General features: G+C 37.8%; 2 protein-coding genes across 2 annotated transcripts; both read right to left on the bottom strand.

Moving 5' to 3' along the window:
- Positions 1-20,888: 20,888 nt before the first annotated feature.
- On the bottom strand, positions 20,889-21,418 carry LOC116128482 (probable inactive leucine-rich repeat receptor kinase XIAO). The gene is made up of 2 exons (XM_031414200.1): positions 21,198-21,418; positions 20,889-21,096 (listed from the first exon to the last, which is right to left on the bottom strand). Exons 1-2 carry the CDS (start codon positions 21,416-21,418, stop codon positions 20,889-20,891), a joined length of 429 nt encoding a protein of 142 aa, XP_031270060.1.
- A 1,999-nt stretch (positions 21,419-23,417) lies between these two features.
- On the bottom strand, positions 23,418-26,516 carry LOC116128481 (receptor-like protein EIX1). The gene has a single exon (XM_031414199.1). It carries the CDS (start codon positions 26,514-26,516, stop codon positions 23,418-23,420), a length of 3,099 nt encoding a protein of 1,032 aa, XP_031270059.1.
- Between the last annotated feature and the right edge of the window lie 365 nt (positions 26,517-26,881).

Here is a 26,881-nt window from a genome sequence, read left to right as displayed (position 1 = left end):
TGCAAGAATCGAGGTCAAAAACATTAAACAAGTTCATAAAAAAAAAAAAAATCTAGTCAATAATTATGAATTTTATAATATTTATAAACGAGCATGATAATGACATTCTATTTATTAAAATCCCTTACCGAGTAAAAAACGAAAAATGACAAAAAAAAAAAAAAAAAAAGTTATGTACCTAATTCGATATTTTACGTCATTTTTGTAACAAAATAAGAGTCGTTTAAACGCGTTATCTAACTTAACTTAGCGAATAAGGTAAAGTTAGCATGATAACCAAATACTTAATAACTTATTTAACTATCCATGGTAAATAACAATGGTGACAACTGACAACTCCATTGATGGTTTCTTAATGTTTGCCTTTTATGATTGTAGAAAAAAGGATAAGTGCTCAATTGTGGGAAAATTTACCCAACTTAGTATTCTATTAATATAATGGTAGTCATTGAATAGAACTCACTTTTAAAAAATGATTTACACACAAGAATATTTAAATGTTATAAATATATGGCTAGTTTTAAGAGGTTTGAAGTTTAAGTCTCTCTTTATGTGTTAACAGGGATAGTTATTGGACACATAAACTGATCCAAACACCTTCGATTATAAAAAAGAGAGAGAGAGAAAAAAAAAAAAATAACAACAACAACGAATGAGGGCACTCTCAAAAACCAGCTTACAAGGCGACTAGGGGAGATGCCAAGTGTTTATTAGCCCAATGATGGAGCTTTTGCATAGCAAAGTGGGACTCAATTGAGTTGTTCAAAGAACCTTGTTTCTTTGTAAGGGTTTGGACATACATAATTATCTCACTAATTCTAATAATTCCCAAAATATTAAGTTTTATTTAATTTTTTTTAAAGGATATAAACGTAAAACCATATTACTTACTATTTATACCCTTAATAAAACATATAAAAAATTTGCTCTTTAACATATAATCTTTCCTTTCTATCCACAAAGATTTTCTTTCTATTCCCACAAATCTGGAATCGTATATTAAAACAAGCTAGATTATACTTGATAATAATAAATTAATAAGTCTAGTATTTTCAAAAGTTAATATGTATCCCGACTATTTTTATCTCCACACTTTTTATAAAGGGTTATTATCAACCAAAGGTTCAGATGACACTTTAATAAAAGAACTTAGGGTGTGTTTGGTTCATGAAATGTTGTATTACCGAAAAGATAGATTGCCAAAGAATCTTTAGAGAAATGTGTTTGGTTGGTTGGAATAAATTGGTGGGTATGTTATAATAATATTTTGATTGGGAGGATAAATGAGTGTGTATGTTATATAGATTACTAAATTACACTCTTTTTTAAATAATAATATAATATTATTTCTATTATTTTTTAACCCCCTATATTTGAAATTTTGCTAAAACACCCTAGCCATATAAAACTGTAATTTGTAGCAAAATCACCCCCACCCATCCTAAGCCACTGTCTACAGCCATCATAATGGCGCACGACCTGCCAGATCTGGCTGGTCATGCGCCGGTAAGGCCTAATTTGCATGGATCAAAGATCCATGGCTAAAAACGGCTAGATATGGCCGTTTCACCGCCAAAGATGTGGTCGTGAAACAGAGGCCATTTTATGGCCAAAGATATGGCCTTTTCATGATCAGATCTAATCGTTTTCAGTCATGGATCACAAATCTAAGGCCAAAAATGTCCTTATTGGCACACGACTAGCAAGATTACGTCGGTCTTGCCCCGATATGAAAACTTTCACCGACGGCAGTCGTGGCTAGCAGCTGGCGGTGGTCTTGGGTGGTTGGGGATATTTTGTTAATTTTTAAACTTTTTTGTGGGTAGGGTGTTTTAGCTATATTTTCAAATGTAGGGGGTTGGGTAATTGTTATTTGATAAACATATGAGGGCAAATGTGTCCTAAATGATAAAAGATTAAGGGCAAAATGAGGTCAAAATTAAGATTACCTCGGTAATCTTAATTAACATCCCTTATGATTACCCCCAATATTACCAACAGTAAACACTATTTGCAATAAAAGATTACTTAATATTTTATTACTTGACAACCAAACGAGGGAATCTTGAAAATTAAACAAAGATTATAGGATTAATCTTATATCACCCTAAACCAAATGCAACCTTATAAGTATAGAATATAAATATTAGAAAAGACAATGAGAGGACACTTAACAGTGCAAAACCCATAAGAACTTGGATATAACAAGTTACGATATTCAGTGTGTTACCGGGTTGATAAAGACCCTCTCATCCTTACGTTCATAACATTGGATATCATTATATTTTCTTAAGTTATACAAGAAGATTGATCCACATTCCTCATCCTCAACAGAAATTTTTGTCAATATCAAGACGAGAGTACTTTTTGTTTTAAATGGGCACCAGGAAAGAGCAATAAGTAGCTTCCTTCTCTAGCAACCAATTTCATGATGCAAGAATCACATGGCTGGTAACTCCCTCAACATCACCTCAGTACTTTTCCATTGTAGTTTTTGTTGTTTCTCTGTGATACTTACAGTCAAAAGTTGGAACCCCAGTTGAAGAATTACTGCGAATTTATTCTTTGAATTGTACAAAGTTTTTCTGGGCCAAGCCCATAAGAACTTGCACACTTACAGAAAACACACTAAATTTTGTACTAAGCGTAGGCACTTATCATGTAATTTTTTCAGAACATTTTCTATGTATTTATGAACTATATTTTGTAGGTTTTGAACCTGGAGAATCCTAAGGAAAAGCACTGCTACGAAGTTGGCACACACTGAAAATACTGCATACAGGAATTGTCATGTTTCATTGAACAAAATGCAAAATAATATACATGGTTTGCACTGCTGTTACACCTACTCTGCAATAGGCTTACAATCAAAATAAAACAGCCATACTTTACTAACTACTACAACCACATCACATTACAAAACACCTAACTAGCTGATTTACAACTGAATTCACCTAAATTAACATTACATTGATTAAAAGATTAAGATCCAAAGAGTTACAGTAGAACCTAAAAACTACAGTAGACATTTAAACTTTGCCACCAACCTTGCAGCTTCAGATTCCAAAAAGTTGACATGCTACATGCAGTTTCCAGCATAATATCAGCTTGATCAACACTCCTCCTTGATATTTATGTTGAAACTCCAAGTTTAAGTCTAAATTCTTCAAACTTGGATTTATTCAATCCCTTGGTCATAATATCAGCAACTTGGCTCTCTCCCAAGCAATGAACCAAACTGATTTCTCTGTTTTGCTTAGCCTCTCTCACAAAATGGTATTTGATCTTAATGTGTTTAGTTCGACCATGGAGAATAAGATTCTTAGCTATTGCAACAGCTGACATGTTATCACAATAAATGGTAGTAGACTTACCTTGGTTCAGCCTCAAATCTCCTAGGATCTTTCTCAACCAGACTGCTTGGTTTGTAGCAGCTGTGGCAGAAATGTATTCTATCTCAGCAGTAGATTAAGCTAATGTGTCTTGTTTTTAGAAAGCCAACTGAAGGCACCATGATTGACAAAGAAGACATATCCAGAAGTGCTTCTCATGTCATCAACTGACCCTGCCCAGTCACTGTCTGAATAGCCAATTAAGCTAATTTTTTTAGCTCTTCTGAACAAAATTCCTAACTTAGTAGTGCCCTTGATGTATCGTAGCACCCTCTTTGCAGCCTTGTAATGTATCTCACTTGGCTTGCTCATAAATATGGATATGAGGCTAGTGGTGTACATTAAATCAGGCCTGGTTGCTGTCAAGTACAGCAAGCATCATATCAAGCTTCTATAGACTCCTTCATCCACCCTCTTGGCACCATCTTCTTTGCTCAACCTTTGGCTAGGAATCAGTGGAATATCAACTGATTTACAATTGTCTATATTGAACTTCATTAGCACTTCATTTGCATACTTTTTTTGACACACAAATATACCATTTAAGCTTTGGTATATTTCCATGCCAAGAAAGTAGCTCATTTCACCAAAATCAGTCATATCAAATTCCATCTCCATTGCCCTTTTGAATTCTTCCAACTGATCAAGCTTGCCTCCAGTCACCAGGAGGTCATCAACATAAAGAGAGACTATCATCACTTTAGGGTGTGCCCATTTGGACTTCTAACATATCCTAGCTTACACAAATAGTCATTAATTCTGCTATACTAGGCTTTAAGGGCCTGTTTGAGACCATATATTCTTAAGAAGATAAACCTTCTCATTTCCCTTAACTTCATACCCCTTCGGTTGCTCAATGTAGATTTCCGTATCAAGCCATCCATTTAGGAATGGAGACTTTACATCAATTTGGAAGATTTTCCAATTGAATTGAGCTGCCATTGCCAAGAGAAGCCGAATGGTGTCATGTCTTGGCAAAGTGCAAAGGTTTCTGAAAAAATCAACCCCAAATTATTGTGCAAAGCCTTTAACAACAAGCCTTGCTTTGAGTTTATTCACTGATCCATCAGGGTTCAGCTTCCTTTTAAATATCCATTTGACTTGTATTACTTTTGTCAGTGTATGCCCTAGGAACCAATCGTGTTGTCGGTTTCAGGACATTATATCTTGTAAATGTATTATAAATAAAAGAAAGTGTTGTTATTTCACATGTTGATTTTTTGCTTCATTTATGTTATATTATATTTAATATTGCATGTGAAATGTTTGGATGATATAGATCGTCAGAAGATCAAATCATTCAAGAATTCCATACGCAAGTAATGTTAATTGGGCAATAACGTTGCATAGTAGGCATGTTGAATGTCTCCATTGAATATCATGTGATAGTATTAGTGTGGGTGATATTAAGAGGTATGTCACTAAGGCATTAGCATGGATAAACGGTTAGTGAACTGTTTATCGAATACGACCAATTATGATGAATCACATGGATGTGGTAAATGATGCATCGTAGGATTGTGCTAATGTATGGTTGGATTCAACATAGGATGCATATGGTTCATATGATGTATAAGCACGAAACTAGTCATGTCTTGTGTAATAAGCCATTTTGGTCATATGTTATTCATGTGCGAGTACAAGTGATGGTCAGGATGGGACTCGTTAACTCAAAATAGTCCAATCTCGAGTTCCCAGATGAATGTCAATAAACATTGGAAAAGGAAATCTCTGGCCAGAGTATAATGAATGTCAAATGAAAAGTAGTTTCATGTTGACGAGTTCCATTGTATCGATTGACAATTCGATTAAAGATTAAGTTAAAGGTTTTGACATACCATGAACCATTCTTAATAGGGATTAGATAACTGAGGGATTTGACTGCACGGTACATATGATCAGAATAGGTTTATTGGAGTTTACACTTTATTGTGGTTTAAGGGTTATGAAACATTGCTAGACGTCTACCATAATCAGTGGGAGTTTCGATTATAAAGAGTTATAACGAAACATATCAAAATCCGATATTGAGCCTACGGCTAGATCACAGTCAACCAAAATGGTCACACATAAAGCTAAGCTCAAGGAGAGAGAGTAATACATATCATTAATCAGATTAACAATGTTCGAATGTAAATAGTTGCACTCGAATTTTTATATTCGTGAGAAATGATTATCCATGGATAGCTAGCACTAACCAAGGGTAATAAGGATTTATTAAATATTATTATCGAATCGGATTCAATAATGGGGACCAAAGTGCATTGGTTTTATTCTAAAGAGTTAGAATATTTAATAGGATTAAAATTTGGGCTAATTATGAATTAACCATAAAACCAAGGACTTGACATAAATGCTCTTTTCCAAGATTAATTTTAAATTGTTTGAGAACTTCCCAAGACAATTTAAAATTACACTTTGTGCCCATGGTATATAAACCAAGTGTTATACCATTTTCATAGAATTGAAAGAATTGAAACAAAAATCACTCTCTCATTTTCTCTCTCACTCTCTCAGTTCTCTTCTCCTTGACTTGTGTAGATCACATTTTGAGGTTATCAAGTCCACTTGAAGAACTAAGACTCCAAGAAAGAGGATTTAAGTGTTGAATAGCAAAGGAGTTGGTAATTTTCTATCATTTTCTTACATTAATATGTTAATGTTTTAATGGTTTGTTTTCTACCTTATGTTCATCATTTTCTCTCCATTTCCATGTCCAAAATGCATGAAACACAACAACTTTCCTATCAAATGGCCTGTCAACCAACTCCCAAGTTTGAGTTTTCTTAATCACATTTATCTTCTCTTGCATTGTAGCCTTCCAGGACCTAGTGCCCCAGACTAGCATTTCATCCACTTCTTCGGGATTCAATTCCGCATTCTGATTTTCTGGATCTGTGTCATGTTGGCTACTAGTGCTTCTCTCCACTTGCCTTTTTTCCCAATTCCAAGTACCTCCTTTATCAAAATTAACATCCCTACTAATCACAGTCCTTTTGGTGCTTGGATTGTAAATTCGGTAGGCCTTAGACTGGCTGTTATATCCAATCATGATGCCTACTTCAGCCTTCTCATCCAATTTGGTCTTTTTGTTTGCTAGAACAAAAACATAACACACACTTCCAAATACCTTCAAGTGATCCACGTTTGGCTTGACACCATACCAGGCTTTAAGAAAGTCTTGTTATCTAGAGCTTTGGTTGGTAACCGATTAAGGAGATAGATCCCAGTGTTGATAACTTTTGCCCAAAAATTTTTTGGCAAATTTTCTCAATCATCTTGCCATCTCCATCATTGTTCTATTCTTCCTCTCGCTCACTCCATTTTGTTGTGGAGTATATGGACTGCTAAACTGATGACATATTCCAGCCCCTTTGCATGCTTCTTCAAACTCATTGGAAGTGTACTCACCACCATTGTCACTTCTCAATAACTTGAGTGTCAAACCTGTTTGGTTTTCTACCTGCAATTTGAACCTTTTAAACACGGAAGCTACCTCACTTTTTTGGTTCAAGAAATGCACCCATGTCATCCTAGAGTAATCGTCTATGAAAAGGATGAAGTATCTACTCCCACTTAAAGAAGTTTGCTGCATTGGACCACACACATCAGTGTGCACAAGCTAGAGCTTTTCACTTGCTCTCCAAGCTTTATTTGCAGGGAATGGAGGCCTGTTGAGCTTGCCAATTTGGCAGGTTTTGCACAATCCTTCACCTTGGTCAATTTCGGGTAGGTTATGGACAAGGTTTTTGTGTTTGAGTTCCTTGAGGGCATGATAATGAAAGTGTCCAAATCTCCTATGCCACAACTTTGAATCATCTATCTTAGCTAAGTGGTTTTGAAAAACAAGTTTTCACCATTCTATAGGAAAGCTTTTTCCCTGCATCCTAACCTTCATCAATTCAGTCCCATCAATTTCTAAATAACACAAGTGAGGTCTTTGAAATGCAGAGAATAATTTTTCTCTAACATTTGTCCTACGCTAAGTAGGCTCAAACTGATTTTAGGCACAAAAAAAACATTAGCTATGAGTTTAGCACCTGTTTTGGTTTGGACAACAATATCACCTTTGCCTTTCATCTCCAGTAGCTCACTATTTCCCACATTCACCTTAGATTGATAGCCCTTATTAAGGTTCATGAAATTGCTGGCATTTGGGGTCATATGGTTGTTGCAGCCACTGTTAATCAACCATACATCAGGGCTGCTTGCAACCATGCATTCAAAGACCACAAACAACTACTATGTACTCTCTTATGTCTGCTGGAACTGTTGGGAACTTTCCACTGCTTGAGCTTGCTGGTCCAGCTGATTCCCTTTGTTCTTACACACTCTTTTAATGTGCCCAAATTGTTTACAAGACCTGTATTGTATGTCAGGCCTGAACTAACATCTGTTTTCAGAGTGGTTCTTTTTCTTGCAATGAGGACAAGGAACAAAAGTTCTTGCACCCACATTCTTTCCTCCTTGATTGTTCACCTTTTCTTTTCCCTTCTTCTCTCCAGCATACCTCATGCTTTCACCTTGAAATCCCTTCTTTTTTTGGCTTGCAAACATAGCCCCTTCACCCAAATTTTCCTACCTTAGCAACCTCCTTTGTTCTTGTGCTTGAAGGGAATGCACAAGTTTAGCTAGGCTGATCTGGGACAAGTCTTTGGAGTCTTCAAGTAAGGAGATTTTTGCTTCAAATCTTTCAGGTAGACTGACCAAAACCTTCTCCACAATCCTCTGATCAGTCAACTCTTCACCAAGTAGCTTAATCTTGTTCACCACATTCATCAATCTATCCACATACTCCTTGACATTTTCATTTTCTTGCATTTTGAGCATTTCAAACTCTTTTCTCAAGTTTAGGATCTGCATGTTTCTAGTTTGACTACTTCCCCCAAACTCCTCCTTGAGCTTGTCCCAAGCTTCTTTTGGAGTATCACATGCCATTATCCTAGAGAAAACCTGGTCGGTCACTACAGAATGGATGAAAGAGAGTGCTCTTGGAGCCTTTGCTACCTCCTCTTCATGTATCCTAATCTGATTCAGTGTTGTGTTTGCTCCAAGTTGAGGGATTTGTCTCTCTTCCTCCACATATTGCCACAAGGAATGGCCTCTCAAGTAGGTTTTCATTTTGACAGCCCAAACATTGTACTGCTCACCATTGAAGATAGGTGGAGAAAGAGGTGTTGGATTTGTTGCCATGAAGGAGATCTTAAAGGAGTTGAGCTGTGTTTGTAGAGTTAAGGTTTTGGTTTGAAAACTCACGGTAGCTCTAATACTAAATGTAAGTTTTGAGGCTGGAGAATCCTACGGAAAAGCACTACTATGAAGTTGGCACACACTGAAAATACTGCATACGGGAATTGTCATGTTTCATTGAACAAATTGCAAAGTAATATACATGTTTTGCACTGCTGTTACACCTATGCTACAGTAGGCTTACAATCAAAATAAAACAGCCATACTTTCTAACTACTACAACCACATCACATTACAAAACACCTAGCTAGCTGATTTACAGCTAAATTCACCTAAATTAACATTACATTGATTAAAAGATTCAGTTCCAAAGAGTTACAGCACTAAAAACTACACCAGACATTTAAACTTTGCCGCCAACCTTGCAGCATCAGATTCCAAAAAATTGACATGCTACATGCAATTTCTAGCATAATGTTAGCTTGATCAACATATTCCTTTAATAGATCTAACAAAGAGATTGTAATTTATGATTATTTGGACATGTGCTAATGTTATAGTATTTTGGTATATTCAGATGGCTAACATAAAACTAGTGTTGTAAGCATTTAAGATTGTTATTTTAAGCCTGTTTTCTCAAGCATTGTATGATTCTCAATGCAATCTGATCAATGGCCTTCCAATAGTTCTTCATCCAGTTTTTTTTCATCAAATAAAGAAACCCCAAAAAGCCCCACAAGCCAACACCATAGCTGATAATTACAATTGCGTAAAACATCTTTTCCCACCTACAGGGAGCCTCAACTTGATCACTTTCTGAACTTGAGGAACCGTTGTTACCAGTACAATTGATTCTAGTAACACCTCTACACAAGAACTTGTTTCCTATATATGTTGATTCATCTATATCCACTGTGTCAAAGTGCTGCCCTCCTGGAATTTTCCCATTCAAATTATTGTAGGACAAATTAAAAGTTGAAACATAGTCTAGCAAAGTGATTGCTATAGGAATCTCCCCACTCAAGTTGTTGAAGCTAAGGTCTAGTGACTCCAAGCCAGACATATCACCGATGGTTTTTGGGATCTCACCATAAAGCTGATTGTGTGGGAGGTTGAGCATGTAGAGTCCTTTCAAAGGCCTATTTGTGTTGGAATGTTTCCTGTAAGAGAATTGCCTGAGAGATCTATGTCAGACGTATAGGTCCTTTAAGTAAACAATTCCATGCTCGGAGAGAACGTAATGAAGTTGTGTTTGAAACGAACGTTGGTATTGATCCAGTAACTTGAGTAGACGAGATATCAAGCTGTTATGCCTCAAAAGTCAAGCCTATGTCAGCACAATTAATGTCTCTTTGTACCAGCTACCAAGCCCATATCTCTAAAGATATTCTCACCAACTTTATCTCATTTCAAAGAGATGAATGGACGAGAGCCTTCCATGTGTCAAGGCAACTTGCAAAACACTAATTACATTGAGTCAGAAGTGTATAAATGGGGACTCCTCTTCCCGAAGAGGGAGGAGAAGGCTGGGCTGAGATTGGAGCTTCATTTCTTTCTCTATAAAAACACTGTATTTCTTCATCTTTATATGCCTTACGGGCAAAATCATAGAAATAGTCAGAGATCAATAAAATAACAGTGGATGTAGGAGTCGCTTGTTGCATCCGAACCACTATAAAAACTCCCTTTTGCCAATCTTTCATTTATATTTTCTGCAAAATATATAATTTCAGCTCCATATTCAAATCTCATGGATCCATCACGTGTGATTCCTAAGTCCGTTTAGCGCTTTCATGTGTGACTCATTAGCATCCAAAATCAAGCGTCAACAGTTTGGTGGCCCATGCAGGTCTGATTCTCAAACCTGCATCCAAGTTCCTTGATGGCGTGCTCAGATCTCAAACTTGCGTCAGAATTCTCCAATTGTGTGGCCAGATCGCCGATCACACACGTTAGAATTCTCCAAACGCGTGGCCAGATCGCACGCGTCAGAGTTCTCCGATCGCGTGGCCAGATCGTAGATCGTACGGGTTAAAATTCTCCGATCGCATGCATCAGAATTCTCCAAACGCGTGGCCAGATCGCAGATCGCATGCATCAGAGTTCTCCGATCGCGTGGCCAGATCGCAGATCGCACGCCTATGCCGTCTTGATCCTCGGCTTCTGATTGCTGATCTTTAGCTTCAAATCGCGTGTTCAGATCGCTGATCACACGCTAAGATCGCTGATCTCTTGTGCTCTTAGGTAGAACTCGTTACGTGCCCAGGTCGTGCTCGTTATGTGTTAAGGTTGAGCCCAGGTCGTGCTCGTTACGTGCTCAGGTCGAGACCATATCATGTTAGTTACGTGCCCAGGTCGAGCCCAGGTCGTGCTAGTTAAGTGCCCAGGTCGAGCCCAAGTCGTGCTCGTTACACGCCTAGGTCGAGCCCAGGTCGTGCTCGTTATGTGCTCAGGTCGAGCCTAGGTCGTGCCTAGGTTGAGCCCAGGTCGTGCTCATTACGTGTTCAGGTCGTGTTCGTTCAGGTCGAGCCTAGGTCGTGCTCAGGTCGAGCCCATGTCGTGCTCGTTATGTGTCCAGATCAAGCCTAGATCGTGCTCGTTACGTGCTTAGGTCGAGACCAGGTCGTGCTAGTTATGTGGCCAGATCAAGCCTAGGTCGTGCTCGTTGTGTGCTCAGGTCGAGCCTAGATTGAGCTCGTTATGATCTCAGATTAAGTTCGTTTTGCTCAGATTGAGGTCTTTTTGCCTGCTCCTAACAGATTTCAGGTCGTTTTCCTACCAGATTTCAGGTCGTTCTCTTACCAGATTTCAGGTCGTTTTCCTAACAGATTTCAGGTCGAGCTCTTACCAGATTTCAGGTCATTTTCCTAACAGATTTCAGGTCGAGTCCTACCAGATTTCAGGTCGTTTTCCTACCAGATTTCAGGTCGTTTTCCTAACAGATTTCAAGTCGAGCTCTTATCAGATTTCAGGTCGTTTTCCTACCAGATTTCAGGTCGAGCTCCTACCAGATTTCAGGTCGTTTTCCTAACAGATTTCAGGTCGAGCTCCTACCAGATTTCAGGTCATTTTCCTACCAGATTTTAGGTCGTTTTCCTAACAGATTTCAGGTCGAGCTCCTACCAAATTTCAGATTTCAGTTCGAGACTACAGCCATTCAGATCAAAGACTTTAGTTTCTGAAGCGCGATTACGCACTTCAAAAATTGGGGGGCTTCTGTTATGCCTCAAAAGTCAAGCCTATGTCAGCACAATTAATGTCTCTTTGTACCAGCTACCAAGCCCATATCTCTAAAGATATTCTCACCAACTTTATCTCATTTCAAAGAGATGAATGGACGAGAGCCTTCCATGTGTCAAGGCAACTTGCAAAACACTAATTACATTGAGTCAGAAGTGTATAAATGGGGACTCCTCTTCCCGAAGAGGGAGGAGAAGGCTGGGCTGAGATTGGAGCTTCATTTCTTTCTCTATAAAAACACTGTATTTCTTCATCTTTATATGCCTTACGGGCAAAATCATAGAAATAGTCAGAGATCAATAAAATAATAGTGGATGTAGGAGTCGCTTGTTGCATCCGAACCACTATAAAAACTCCCTCTTGCCAATCTTTCATTTATATTTTCTAAAAAATATATAATCTCAACTCCATATTCAAATCTCATGGATCCATCACGTGTGATGCCTAAGTCCGCTTAGCGCTTCTCACGTGCGAGTCGTTGGCGTCCAAAATCAAGCGTCAACACAAGCTATTCTAACATAGGCCAAGGAGCTGCAAACATTGAATGCAAATCAAAGCTGATATCGGAATTGTTGCCTACATGAAGTTCCTTCACTTGAGAAAGGTAAGGGATAGGACCTTGTTGGTGTGAGTTAGTAAAAACAAGTACCAAAAGGGAAGTGAGATTTGATAACTAAGATGGAATAGGAGACTAAAAGGAATTTAAATCCATGACAAGTACAAAAAGTCTGGTTAGGTTGAGAAACTGCTTTGTAGTAATTTTGCCAAAAATCCTGCAATTAGACAACACCAAAGATTTGAGAGAGATGATAAAGGATTAGCCCATTGAGTTGACTGAGATACTTTGAAAGATCAACACCACTCAATTTTAGTTCTCTGAGACTATTCAACCCCTGCAAGAAATTCAAACTTGACAGAGAAAGATTGTCTCCATACAGGTAACTATAGTGAGCACAAAATAAAGTTGTAGTAATGATTATAAGCAATCGACGGGAAGTTGGTTACGCTATAAGAACATAAAATATCAAGCCATCTAAGCAAAGTAAGGTTGGAAAGTTGAGTTGTAATGAAACCACTAAACTTTGCATTGGAAAGATCTAGGTAAGTCAGTCTTGTGAGATCGGCAAAACAAAACCAGTGGGAATGTTTGACACATGAAGTTGTTGAAGCTGAGGTCAAGATAGGAAAGATTGGTGAGGGAAAAGATGGTACCATTAAGGGCAGTAGATATGGATTTGGAGGTGGAAACAAGCTTTGAGTTCACACTGATTATGAAGTTATCAGAGTCTAGATTCGCATTCTGGAGATCAATAGCAATAACATGAAGTGAGTCTGCACAACAAACTCCATGCCAAGTGCAGCAGTTTTGGTCTAGCCATGAAGACAACTGGTTTGAAGGGTCAAAAAGATGTGATTTAAAGCTTAACAAAGCCGCTCTTTCTTCATCAAAGCAATAGGTTATGAATGAAAATTCAGAGAGCAGAAGCAGTGTCAGGGAAACAAAGATCACAAGTTTCATGATTCTGGTATGGTGCAACTCTACCAAATTGAGCATAAATACTGAAAAACCAGTTGAAACTTGCACACATAAAAAACCAGTAATTATCCCCCTTTTCATGTCTTGTGTGAACCCAGATAAAATTCTTTGATATGTGAGGCATTATTATAGTTTACTATTCCGTTTAGCATTCAAATTTCAAAGACAATAATTGGTTCTTTAAACTATGGCAAATGGTTTTTTCAAAGCCTTTGATGGCCATACCTTACCTAATCTCTTTCCTTTTAAATATTTCAATTAGTTTCGGAGAAAATTATATGAACTAGGTTGACTCTGTAAAATAAATAAACATAAAGAGATATTTTAATTCTTGTTGAAGCTTACTGACATTGACATGTGTAATAAAAATAAATTTTGTCAAGGAAAGACTGATTTTTTGACAAATTTTTGGGTGTCATTAGTAAATAGATTAAATAATGTCACAATATTTCTCTTTTGGTTGATTGATCTTTTATTCACATATAATATTTATTCCTAAACACACTCATATTACTCCCCTAATATTTTACAACATTCTACTACAATCATTTCTGTTATTTCTAATCTTGTTTTTTTTTATGCATTGGATGATTCCAAAAGCAATCCGATCAATGGCTCTCCAATAAGTGTTCCTCCAATTTTCCTTCATCAGACAAAGAATCCCGAAAAACCTCCAGAAACCAACTCCATAGCCAATAATTATAAATATGTAAAACATCTTCTGAACTTGAGGAACTACTGTTTCCAGTACAGTTGATTCCAAGAGGGTCGCCGCACAATAACTTGTTTCCAATATATGCAGATCCATCGAAAGGAATGTTTCCTAACGGACAGTTATATGAGAAATCGATGCCAGTATGAAATGTGCGAACCTCTACAGTGTTGTAGCAATCTCTTGCTCACCATGTTTAGCTTTACGGCAATGAACATGGCTGAGATGACATAGCCAAGAATATTGCCATCTTGAGGTCGAGTTCTCAACATATTCAGACCATTTAATTTTTTCAAGAATGGGACTAGAAATTTTGTTGTTCGAGAAGTCGACATACTGTAGTCTCTCTAGCTTGTTTATCTCCGGCGGCATTGATTTGTTAAACAAATTCGATTCCAGGACAAGAATATGTTCTGAACGATTCCAATTGACTGGGGGATCCTTCCTTGTAATTTGTCATATCCCAGCTTCAGGACCACCAAATTCTGATTTTTGAGAATAAAACTTGGGAAAGTGCCATTAGAATAATTGTCTGTAAGGTCAAGATAACTTAAATTTGTCGCCCCTTTGAGTTCATTGGGAATGTCTCCACTGAATTTATTCCCTCCAAGGTTCAGAAAAATGAGAGAGGAGCAATCTCCTAAATTGGTGGGAAGTGTTCCTTCCAGACTATTATTTGAAAGATCAAGTAGCTCAACTCGTTACCTGAATGGCAGAAGGGGATCGGGCCATCAAGTTTGTTTCATGACAACGATAAATATCTAATCTTTCCCTCTCTAATCTGTCTTGGTATGTAGCCTATGAAATTGTTTCCAGAAAAATCTATAACCTCTGTGTTCTCAAGCAGGGGAGGAATAGGCCCTTGAAGCTAATTGTTTGCTAAATTTGTTGTCGTTGGTTCGAAGTATGAATGTGTTAGTTTTTCAAGGTTCAATTTGCTAAGAGAAAGAGGGATTTTCGTGCATGAGAGAAAGCGAAGACAATGAGAGTGAAAACTAATTTCACAAGGCTGTATTTTTCATTCATAAACAAAGAGATATATGGACATAATTCACCACTGTTACAACAACTCTTCAGTGAGAATAATTTAAATATAATACAATCTAAACTACTCTTAACTAACACAAATTTCATTGAGATATCCTGACCTTAATCACAGGTTGTCCTCACCTAAAAACATCACATATTACATTTTTCAAATTACAAAAATACAACACTTGACAGTCAGCCCTTGTTTAGTTCAAACTTGGCGCCAATCTTCAAAACTGAATTGAAAAAAGGTTTCCAGCAGAATATCATTTACTTCAACAGAATGTAGCTTAATATGTGGAGGGAGAACTCCTTGGAGGTTATTGAAAGAGAGATCCAGGTAACCAAGATTTGGCAGATTAAATAGCCAAGGTGGAATTGTTCATGGTAAGTTGTTATGAGATAACATCAAAATTGTAAGCTGGGTCAGATTAGATATGAAACCCGGGATGGTTCCACTCAAATGACATGACTTAGTTCCAAGGTCTGTGGTTGAAAGTTGGGTGGAAGCTGTTGGTGGCCTAGTCAATCTGCTATCCCCCAGCATGATTATATTTAGACTTGAGTTCTTGAGCAAAGATGTCAGTGAGGGATTGTTCCGTTCATCTTGTTCGAATTAACGACAAGAAACCTGAGGCAGGGAAGCTGGCTGATGCAACTAGGAGGTTTCCTGTGAGAGAGTTTTGTGCCAAAGCAAGATTCTACAGAGAGGATATGTTACAAAAGGAACTGGGAATGGATCCTTCCAAAGAATTCTGCATCATAGAGATTTAGGCGTTTCAAATTGGATACAGAGGGTGAAATCGAGTAATGCTACAATTACCGAAAGGAGCGCACCGAATTCATGCACTGAATAACGTGACGCAATCATGCCAGTCAATTAATATTAATTCATAATTAATCGACGGTCAGGATTATGCCACGTCATTCAGTTCATAAATTCGATGCACTCCTTTCGATGATTGTATTATTTTTCGGGTGAAATCTGGCTTGTTATGTAGTTAAAATCTGTTAAATTCTGATATTTAGTTGGAAATGTAGCAGTTTGTAAAGCCTTTTTTTGAATTTGTTCTTGCGCCAAAGTGTGTTGCAATTTGCCGTCTGATTATTTTGTGAGGCAGCCTTGTTTGATTCATTTTGTAATGGTTTAGGTGTGTACTACCAGGTTATATGGGACGTGTCCATAATGTTTGTTGTATGTTGGTCTTACTGTATGGCTTCAGATTAATGTTGCATAAAATATCCCTGCAAAGTGGTTTTTAACAGTGGATATTTTGCTTTATTAGTTATGGTGTAAAACTCAGTTGGTAATGCAGAAAAACTTCTCTCTATTTTTATGTTGTTCACCTTCTTTTCTTAGCATTCTCCGGCATTAGCAACAACAAAATGGTATCAAAGCTTGGTTACTTGAGCTAAAAAACTTGAAACTTTTTCTTCCTCTTGATCAGCTTATCTATTTCTCTAGAAAAACTAACCTGCATCAGACCTTCCTTCTTGAATCAATGGCCACTCAGACAACTTCTCTTTTACCTCTCGTCTTTAATGGTGAGCATTACCATATATGGGCTGTCAAAATGAAGGCATATCTGTGAGGTCAAGGACTCTGGCGATATGTAGAAGAGGAGAAACAACCCCCTCAGTTGGGACCATATCCCACACTCAACCAAATCCGACTACATGAAGAAGAAGTTTCAAAGGCTCCAAAAGCCTTGTCCCACATTCAGTTAGCTTTCACAAACCTTGTTTTTACAAGGATCATGGCATGTGAAACAGCAAAGGAATCATGGGACAAGTTAAGAGAGGAGTCCATAGGGAGTGACACTACAACAAACATTCAGGTGTTGAATTTGAGAAGGCAATTTGAGACATTAAGAAAGCAGGAGGCTAAGAAAGTGAAGGAATGTGTTGATAGGTTGATGAATATAGTCAACAAAATCAGGTTGCTTAGAGTGGAGATGACAGATAAAAGAATAGTGGAGAATGTGATAGTAAGCTTACCTGAAAGGTTTGAAGCAAAAATCTCTTCTTTGGAGGACTCAAAAGACCTGACTTAGATCACTTTGACTGAGCTAGTCCATGCTTTGCAGGCACAAGAGCAGAGAAGGCTCATGAGGCTAGAGGATATGCGAGTAAGGGAGCAATGTTAGCAGCTCACAAAGGCAAGTTTGCACAAGGAAACAACAAAAGGTTTGCGCGAGATAAGAAGGAAAAAGAAAGGTCCAATGCTCAGTGGAACAAGGCTAGTAGATGAAGAATTTTCCAGCTCATTCTCACTATAAGAAGAAGGGACATGCAAAGAATAGATGTTGGTTTAGGCCAAGAACACAGTGTAGGGCCTGCAAACAATTTGGCCACATCGAAAGAGTCTGCAAAAACAAGGGAGAGCAGTCCCAATAGCAAGCTTAAACGGTTCATGAACAACATCCAGACAGGAGACAGAGTAGTTATTTGTGGCCTTATCCAATTTGATCCAAGCATATGATGAAACCTAGTTAATTGACAATGGATGTACGCATACATGATACTAGATTTGCAGAGTTTTGTGAACCTGGATCATTCACATCGGTCAAGGGTCAAAGTGGGAAATGGAGAATTTGTGGAAGCAAAAGGGAAAAAAGATGTTGCTATCCAAACACCAACAGGTATGAAGCTAATCTCTAATGTACTTTATGCACCTGATATCAGTCAAAGTCTCCATAGTGTGGGACAGATGCTGGAAAAGGATTATGCATTGCATTTTCAAAATCAATCTTGCATAATCCTGGATAGTGAGGGAAGTAAGAGGTTGAGAATAATAATGGTAGGAAAGAGTTTTCCAATCATGTGGAAAATTCTCCACACAAAGCATGTACTGCTAGAGAAGAGGAAACTGAGATATGGCATAAGAGATTAGGCCATGTACATTATAGAAGTCTAAGAGAGATTCAATCCAAAAACTTAATTTAGAATTTGCCAATTGTTGAAGAACCAAAAGGAGTTTGCCAAGCATGTCAATTAGGCAAGATGAGCAGAAAACCTTTTCCGGTGAATCAAGCCTGGAGAGCCTTTAAAAAACTTCAGCTTGTTCACTCGGATGTGTATGGCTCTATGCAAACCTTATCCCTAAGTGGAAGTAGATATTTTGTATTGTTCATAGATGATTGGTCCCAGATGTGTTGAGTTTATTTTCTAAGGCAGAAAAGTGAGGTGGCTAGAGCATTCAAGAAATTCAAGCAGCTAGTGGAAAATCAAATAGGAAAGACTATCAAAACCTTGAGAAGTGGCAATGGTACTGAATACACTTCTCAAGAGTTTGAAATGATTTACAAGGAGGCTGGAATCAGGCATCAATTCAGCAACCCTTATACTCTATAGCAGATTGGAGTTAGTGAGAGGAAAAACATGATTGTTATGGAGATGGCAAGATATATGATGGCTGAGAAAATCTTTCGAAATTCTTCTAGGTCGAGGCTGTCAATACAGGGGTGTACTTGCTCAACAGACTTCCTACAAGAGCCTTGATCAGTCAAACACCATTTGAAGCCTGGACTGGAGTCAAGCTAGCAGTGGATAATATGAAAGTTTTCAAAAGCATATGTTATGTTCTGGTGGCAACTGCAAAAAGAACAAAGTTGGAAGATAAAGCTTTGACAAGAATTTTTATTGGCTATAGCAGCCAATCTAAAGCTTATAGAATATACATTCCTGACTCAAAGAAAATCCTTGTTTCCAAGGATGTTACAGTTGATGAGAGTGGAGTCTGGAATTGGGAGGAAGATGAGGTTGATGTAGAAACAAGACCCCAATTGAGTGAAACTCCAGTTGATGAGGTTGAGGAAGATCCAGGGGATGAATCAGATGAAGAATTTTCTGTCAGAGGAACAAGATCTCTAGCTGATGTGTATGACAGATGTAATGTGGCACAAATGAAACCTTCAAGCTACTTAAAAGCAATAATGTCAGAAGCCTGGAGGATTGCCATGAAGGAGGAGCTAGCTATGATTGAAAAGAATCAGACCTGGAAGCTTGTAGACAGACCAGAAAATAGGAAAGTGATCTAAGTAAAATGGATTTTCAAGAAAAAGCTAAATCCAGATGGTTCAGTTCTTAAGCATAAGGCCAGGCTAGTTGTTAAAGGATTTGCTCAGCAATATGGAACAGATTTCCTGGAGACACTGACACTAGTTGCTTGGTATGATACCATCAGATTGCTGCTTGTTGTGGTAGCTCAATTTTCCTGGAAAATTCATCAATTGGATGTTAAATCTGTTTTTTTGAATGGTTGGTTGAATGAGAAGATTATATTGAACAACTAAACGGGAATCAAATTCAATGAGAAGAAGGAAAAGTCTATCTGCTGAAGAAGGCTTTATATGGCCTAAAACAGGCACCAAGGGCTTGGTATAGCACGATTAATGACCACCTGTTCAGTTTAGACTTTGTGAGGAGTCCAAATGAGCACACTCTATACATTAGAGAAGCCAAAGATGATGTGATGATCATTTCTCTGTATGTGGATGATCTTCTAGTGATTGGAAGCGAACATGCTCAAGTGGAGGAATCCAAAAAATCCATGCACAGTGAGTTTGAAATGACAGACTTAGGGGAAATGTCATACTTTCTTGGGATGGAGATTGATTGAGATGCAGATGGTATTTTTGTGAATCCAAGGAAGTATGCAAGTGAAGTCCTTAAGAAGTTTTGCATGGAGAATTGTAAACCAGTAGACCTACCACTGGTTCCAAATATGAAGTTATCAAAGAGTAATTAAGCTGAGAAGGTTGATAAAGGATTGTATAGGAGCTTGATTGGGTGCCTACTATACTTGACAGCAACCAAACCAAACATAATGTATGCCACTAATTTGCTGTCCAGATTTATGAGTCAACCAACCCAGACTCATTTCAAGATTGCAAAAATTGTGCTGAGATATGTGAAGGGCGGCACTGACTTTGGGGTGTAGGTTAAGAGATCAAAAGACTTCAAATTGGTTGGTTTTTCTGATAATGACTGGGCTGGTTCAACAGATGACATGAGGAGCATTTCAGGGTATGCATTTTTTTTGAATTGTGGTGCAATTTGCTGGCTTTCCATAAAGCAAGAAACCGTGGCTCAATCCACAACAGAAGCAAAGTATAGTTCAGCTGTTGCTGTGAATCAAGTCATTTGGTTTAGAAAGATTCTTGAAGATTTGAAGCTGAAGCAGGTTAAGCCTACTGCCATCATGTGTGACAACCAATTTGCTACAACAATGGCCAAAAATCTAGTGCATCATGGACGTACAAAGCATATAAAAATTAACTTTCATGTAGTGAGAGAGGTTGAACAGAATGGTGAAGTGGAACTGATGCACTGTAGGGGTGAATTACAAGTGGTTGACATTATGACTAAAGCTATTTCCAAAGCCAAGTTTGAAGAATTCAGATTCAGACTTGGTGTTTCCAGCCAACTATCAAGGAGGAGTGTTAAATTCTGATATTTAACTAGAAATGTAGCAGTTTGTCAAGCCCTCTTTTGAATCTGTTCTGGCACCAAAGTGTGTTGCAATCTGCCATCTGATTATTTTGTGAGGCAGCCTTGTTTGATTCATTTGTAATGGTTTAGGTGTGTATTGCCAGGTTATATGGGATGTGTCCATAATGTTTGTTGTAGGTTGGTCTTAATGTATGGCTTTAGATTAATGTTGCATAAAATATTCTTTTAAAGTGGTGGTTAACAGTGGATATTTTGCTTTATTAGTTATGGTGTAAAACTCAGTTGGTAATGCAGAAAAACTTCTCTCTATTTTTATGTTGTTCACCTTCTTTTCTTAGCATTCTCTACCATTAGCAACAACAAAATCAAGCTCTAACCTTTCTAACTTTGAAAGGTTCATCATGGAAGCCGGTAATGGCCCCCGAAGTAGGCAATTTTGAGCTCTGAAATAGCGTAATAAGGTGGTGTTGGCAAAAGAGGTGGGCAATGGTTCTTGAACTTGTGTAGCTGAGATATCAAGAATTTCTAGTTGAGGCCAAGTGCTGTAAACATGGAATGCAAATCAACTATGACATCAGAGTTGTTTCCTGCAAAAAGTTTTGTCAGTTGAGGAAGGAAAGGAATTGGACTTCGTAGATTTTACTTGGTGAGATCGAGCACAAAAAGAGAGGTAAGATTTGATAAGTAAGATGGAATCGGAGATGAAAGCGAATTGAAATCCATTGCCAGGACAGAAAGACTAGTTAGGTTGAGAAGCTGCTGTGTAGGAATTTTTCCGAAAATCCTGCAGTTGGACAGCTGAAGCCCCTGGAGATTGGAGAGAAATGATAAAGGGTTAGCCCATTTGGTTGACTGAGATGCCATTGACATATCAACACCGCTCAATGCAAGTTGTTCAAGATTATGTAACCCCTGTATGAAATTCAGACTCGACAAAGAAAGACTGCCCCTTTCTAGGTAACTATAATAAGCATCGGATTGAATTTGAAGTGAAGAAGACAAGTTAAGAGAAATTGATGAGTAGTCAATCACTTAATAAGAACATGAAATATCAAACTGTGTAAGCGAAATAAAGTTGGAAAACTGGGTTGTAGTGGGGCCACTAAACATTGCATTTGAAAGATTCAGGTAAGTCAATCTAGTGAGATTGGCAGAAGCAGGGGGAATCTTTGTGTACATGAAGTTGTTGAAGTTGAGGTCAAGATAAGTAAGATGGGAGAGGGAAAAGAGTGAACGAGAGATTGTACCATTGAGGGCAGTAGAAATGGAGCTAGAGGTGGAAACAAGCTCTGAATGAACGAAATAGAGACAGCTGTAAGAATAAAATAACAATAAAACAAATCACGGACAATAAACAAAGAGAAAATAATACGTGCGATTTACCCTGCTTCACCCAATATGGACTACGTCCAGCCAAGTCAATATTATTGTAATACTTCCTTACCTTTCTCATTTACAATGAATGAATTGTCCTATGATAGCTATCACACTCATAACAAGAGAAAAATATGTTTATATACTGGGTTTAAAATGACAAAACCTAGTTTTACAAGGATTTTTATTCCTAAGTCTAAACCCAATAAAGAATTAATGACTTAAAGAAATCCTACAATAGTTATACATGGAAAAGTTCCTATTCCTAAGTCCAAACCCAATAAGGAATTATTGACTTAAAGAAATCCTACATCGGTTATACATGGAAGAAGCCCAAACCGCCTATGGGCCGGAGGCGTTGCCCTCGCACCCGCTGACCGGGCAGCAGGACCCCCCCGAATGCGTCTCTGTAACCCATTAATGTTGAAGTAGTCGACAACTCCAAAACTAAATTCATATTGATTATGAACTAGTATGCATCTGGATTAGGGTTTCGAAGATCAATAGCAGTAACATGAAGTGATTCTGAACAATTAATTCCATGCCAAGTGCAGCAGTTTTGGCCTTGCCATGACGACAACAAGTTTGAAGGGTCTGCAAGATGTGATTTGAAGCTTAACAAAGCTGCTCTTTCCTGATCACAGCAACAGGTTATGAATGGAAGATTAGAGATCAGGGGAAACAATAACAAGGAACATGGATCAGAAGGTTCATGGTTCTAGTATACACATGTCCTTATTATTGCAGATTTAATTGCTGATTTATAACTATTGATTGGCATCTGTTAAACACTTGGATGAAATTCCTGGAAGTTTCATTTGAAGTAATTTAATGAGATGAAATCAGACATCTGGCTATGGCATCTTATCATCTAAAGTCAATGAAACTTCTTTTTCATTTCTTTTTCAGGCAGATTGTAAGATTAACATCAGAGAGGCCTACTTCAGGGCGGCACATACAATATTAGAATGTCTTTTTCAAAGCATGTCATGCCTATATCTATCCCTTTTGAATAATTCAACACATTAAAACAAATATTATAAAGTAAAAGAATGAGCTATAATCTGAATCTTTTGACATGGGTATAAAGAAATATATATCGAGGATAGTCTTACGCGTTATTAGTTAAAAGTAATAAGAACAAGACACATTTATTAACAGAGAAATAGAAGTGTTCGTCACAAGATAAGAAAAAAAATATCAGCTGTAGAAATTGAAAAGACAAATTAATTATAATAACAAATCCTGGAAAATTATATGGCACTGCCTTCAGGTTTTTCCTTATATCACATAAACCTCCGTAGTTTGGAAAACATTAAAAAAGAAAAAGTAAATTAAAAAATAACTATCCTTTCTCTTTTTAACGAGTAATTAAATTAACAGATCTTACATAAATACTTTACAATATTCAACAGCTAAGATAACAGTACTGGTGTAAACATCTGAGAATGCATCTATGCGAAATTATTACTAGTCCTTTTCTGTTATTTTAATCCTGTTTTCGCATGCGTTGGATGATTCCAAATGCAATCCGATCGATGGTCCTCCAGTAAATGTTCCTCCAGTTGTCCTTCATCAAATAAAGAATCCCAAAAAAACCCCAGAAGCCAACTCCATAGCCAAAAATTACAACTGCATAAAACAACTTTTCCCACCAGGCATCTTCAACTTCAACACTTTCTGAAGTTGAGGAATTGCTTTTACCAGTACAACTGATTCCAAGGGGATCTCCACATAGCAACTCATTGCCAATATATGCCGATCCATCTATGCTCAGAGTTTCGAAATGCTGCCCCGATGGAATTTTCCCACTCAAATTGTTGTAGGACAAGTTGAGCATCGAAAGATAATCCAGCAACGTGATTTCTGCCGGAATCTCCCCACTTAAATTGTTGAAGCTCAGGTCCAGTGACTCCAAAACAGACATATTTCCAATGCTCTTTGGGATCTCACCATAGAGACAATTATGTGAGAGGTTGACCATAGGGAGACCCTCTAAAGTTCCTATTTCAATTGGAATATTTCCTGTCAGACAGTTGTACGAGAGATCAATGCCACTGTGATATGAGCGGACGATTACATAGTGTTGTAACAATCCCTTCATCGTCACAGTTAGCTCTACTGCAGCGAACATGGATGAAATGACAAAACCAAGAATAGAGCCATCCTGAGGTCGGGTTTTCAACATTTTCAAACCATTCAGGTTTTCAGGGATGGGACCTGAAAGTTTGTTACTCGAAAAGTCAACATATTGCAGCTTCTCCAGCTTGGTTATCTCCCAAGGAATTGATCCTTTGAAGAAATTCGATTCTAGCACAAGAATATGGAGGTTCTGGAGAGCTCCAATGAACTGTGGGATCCTTCCCTGAAATCTATTAAACCCCAGCTTGAGAACTTCCAAACTCTGAAATTTCTGAATAAAACCTGGAAAACTACCATTAAAAAGGTTGTCAGTAAGGTCAAGGTAATTCAAATTTTTTGCCCCCTCTAGTTCACTTGGAATCTCTCCAATGAGGTTGTTCCCTCCAAGGTTCAGAAAAATGAGAGAGGTGCAATTTCCTAAACTTTTAGGAACTGTCCCACTCAGACTATTGTTTGAAAGATCAAGTAGCATCAATACATTACCAGAATGACAGAAAGGTGAAGGGATCTGACTATAAAGTTTGTTCCCGGATAATGATAAATATTTAATTTTTGCAACTCCGAGTTGTAATGGTATGTGGCCAGTGAAACTGTTCCCAGACAAGTCTATAACTTCTACATTCTTAATCAGGGAAGGGATATTTCCCTTGAGCTGGTTGTTTGCTAAATTTAATGTCGTCGGTGCCATGAATGACTGTAATTTAATATGAGGTGGGACAACTCCTTGGAGGTTATTGAAAGAGAGATCCAGGTATCCGAGATTTGGTAGATTAAATAGCCAGGGTGGAATTTTTCCTGATAAGTTGTTATAGGCTAAACTTAACATTTCTAACTGAGTCATACTAGAAATGAAATCTGGGATGGTTCCTCCTGAAAGACATACACTTAGGTCCAAAAACTGAGGCCGGAAGTTGGGTGGAAGGAGAGGTTGATCTTCTTTCACTGTCAGCCCACTATCACCCATCATAATCATAATTGGATTTGCGTTCTTGAACAATGATGACAACGACCGGATTGTTCCATTCATTTTATTCTGACTGATTAGAAAAAACTCAAGTCTGGAAAGCTGGCTGATGCAACCTGGTAAATTTCCACTAAGAAAGTTGTCCGACAAAGAGAGATACTCCAGAGAGTTCATGTTACAGATTGAGGTGGGTATGGTTCCTTCCAAAGAATTCTGCATCGTATTCAACGTATTAAGGCATCTCAGATTGGATATCAAAGGCGAGATGTGACCTGTTATGTTATTAAAAGCAAGCGATAATGTTTCTAATTTTGAAAGGTTCATGAAGGAAGCAGGTATGGGCCCCTGAAGTAAACAATTCCATGCTTGGAAATGGCGTAATGAAGTGGTGTTGGCCAAAGAGGAAGGTAATGATCCATTAACTAGAGTACTTGAGATATCAAGAATTTCTAGTTTAGGCCAAGGAGCTGCAAACATGGAATGCAAATCGATGGTAACTTCAGAATTGTTGCGCACATAAAGTTTTTTTAGTTGAGGAAGGTAAGGGATCGGACCTTGTATGTTTGAGTTTGTGAAGTCAAGTTCTGAAAGGGAACTAAGATTAACAAACTCGCGTGGAATTGGAGATGACAGAGAATTGAAATCCATTACCAATCCAGAAAGACTGGTCAGGTTGAGAAGTTGCTTTGCAGGTAGTTTACCGAAAATCCTGCAGTTGGACAGCTCAAGTTTCTGGAGATTCGAGAGATACATTAAAGGCTCAGCCCATTTTGTTGACTGAGATGTCTTTTTAAGATCAACACCACTCAATTTAAGTTCTCTGAGATTATGCAACCCCAGTAAGAAATTCAAACTTGACAAAGAGAGATTCCCCCCTATAAGGTAACTATAATAAGCACCAGATCGAACTTGAACTGTTGAAGACAAGTAAGGAGAAAGAGGAAAGTAGTCTGGCACCCGATAAGAACATGAAATATCTAGCCATCTAAGGGAGGAAGTAAGGTTTAAAAATTGGTTTGTGATGGAACCACTGAACATTGCATTTGAGAGATTCAGGTAATTTAGTCTAGTGAGATTGGCTAAACCAGTGGGAATATTTGAGTACATGAAGTTGTTGAAGCTGAGGTCAAGATAGCTAAGATAGGTAAGGGAAAAAAGAGAAGAAGAGAAGGAACCATTAAGGGCAGTAGCTTTGGAATTGGACATGGAAACAAGCTCCGAGTTCATATTAATTATGAACTTTTCCGAGTCTGGATTAGGGTTCCGGAGATCAATAGCAGCAACTTGAAGTGATTCCAAACAATGAATTCCATTCCAAGTGCAGCAGTTTTGGCCATGCCATGAATACAACCGATTTGAAGGGTCTGTAAGATGAGATTTGAAGCTTAACAATGCTTCCCTTTCATGATCATAGCAACATGTAATAAATGAAAATTTGAAGAGCAGAGTTAACAATAAGGAAAAAGGGATAACAAGTTTCATGGTTCTGGTATGGCCTAGCTAATTGCAGCTGATTTAACATAAAATTAGCAATAACTACTTAATTTATAACCACAATTTGGCAACAGTTAAACATTTGAAATCAGATAAATTTTCAGAGACATCATTATATCTTAGCTAAGAAAATTTGACTTGGTGAAATCTGACTTCTGGGTGAGACATTATTATAATTTTCAATTCTATTTAGTTTTCTAAGTTCAAAGATTAATACTGGTTTTTTTAACATGGAAAATGTAGATTTATGACTTGAAATGACAGACGGCTTCTTCAGGCAACAGTCAACACCCACAATGCTACAATGTCTCTTTCAAAGCATGTCATGGCTATATCTTATCTACTCTCTCTTT

Source organism: Pistacia vera, unplaced genomic scaffold (assembly GCF_008641045.1).
Source record: "Pistacia vera cultivar Batoury unplaced genomic scaffold, PisVer_v2 Contig200, whole genome shotgun sequence".
NCBI classification, from domain to species: domain Eukaryota; kingdom Viridiplantae; phylum Streptophyta; class Magnoliopsida; order Sapindales; family Anacardiaceae; genus Pistacia; species Pistacia vera.
Note: the sequence above shows the minus strand (reverse complement) of the source record. Positions and strands in the feature narration are given on the sequence as shown.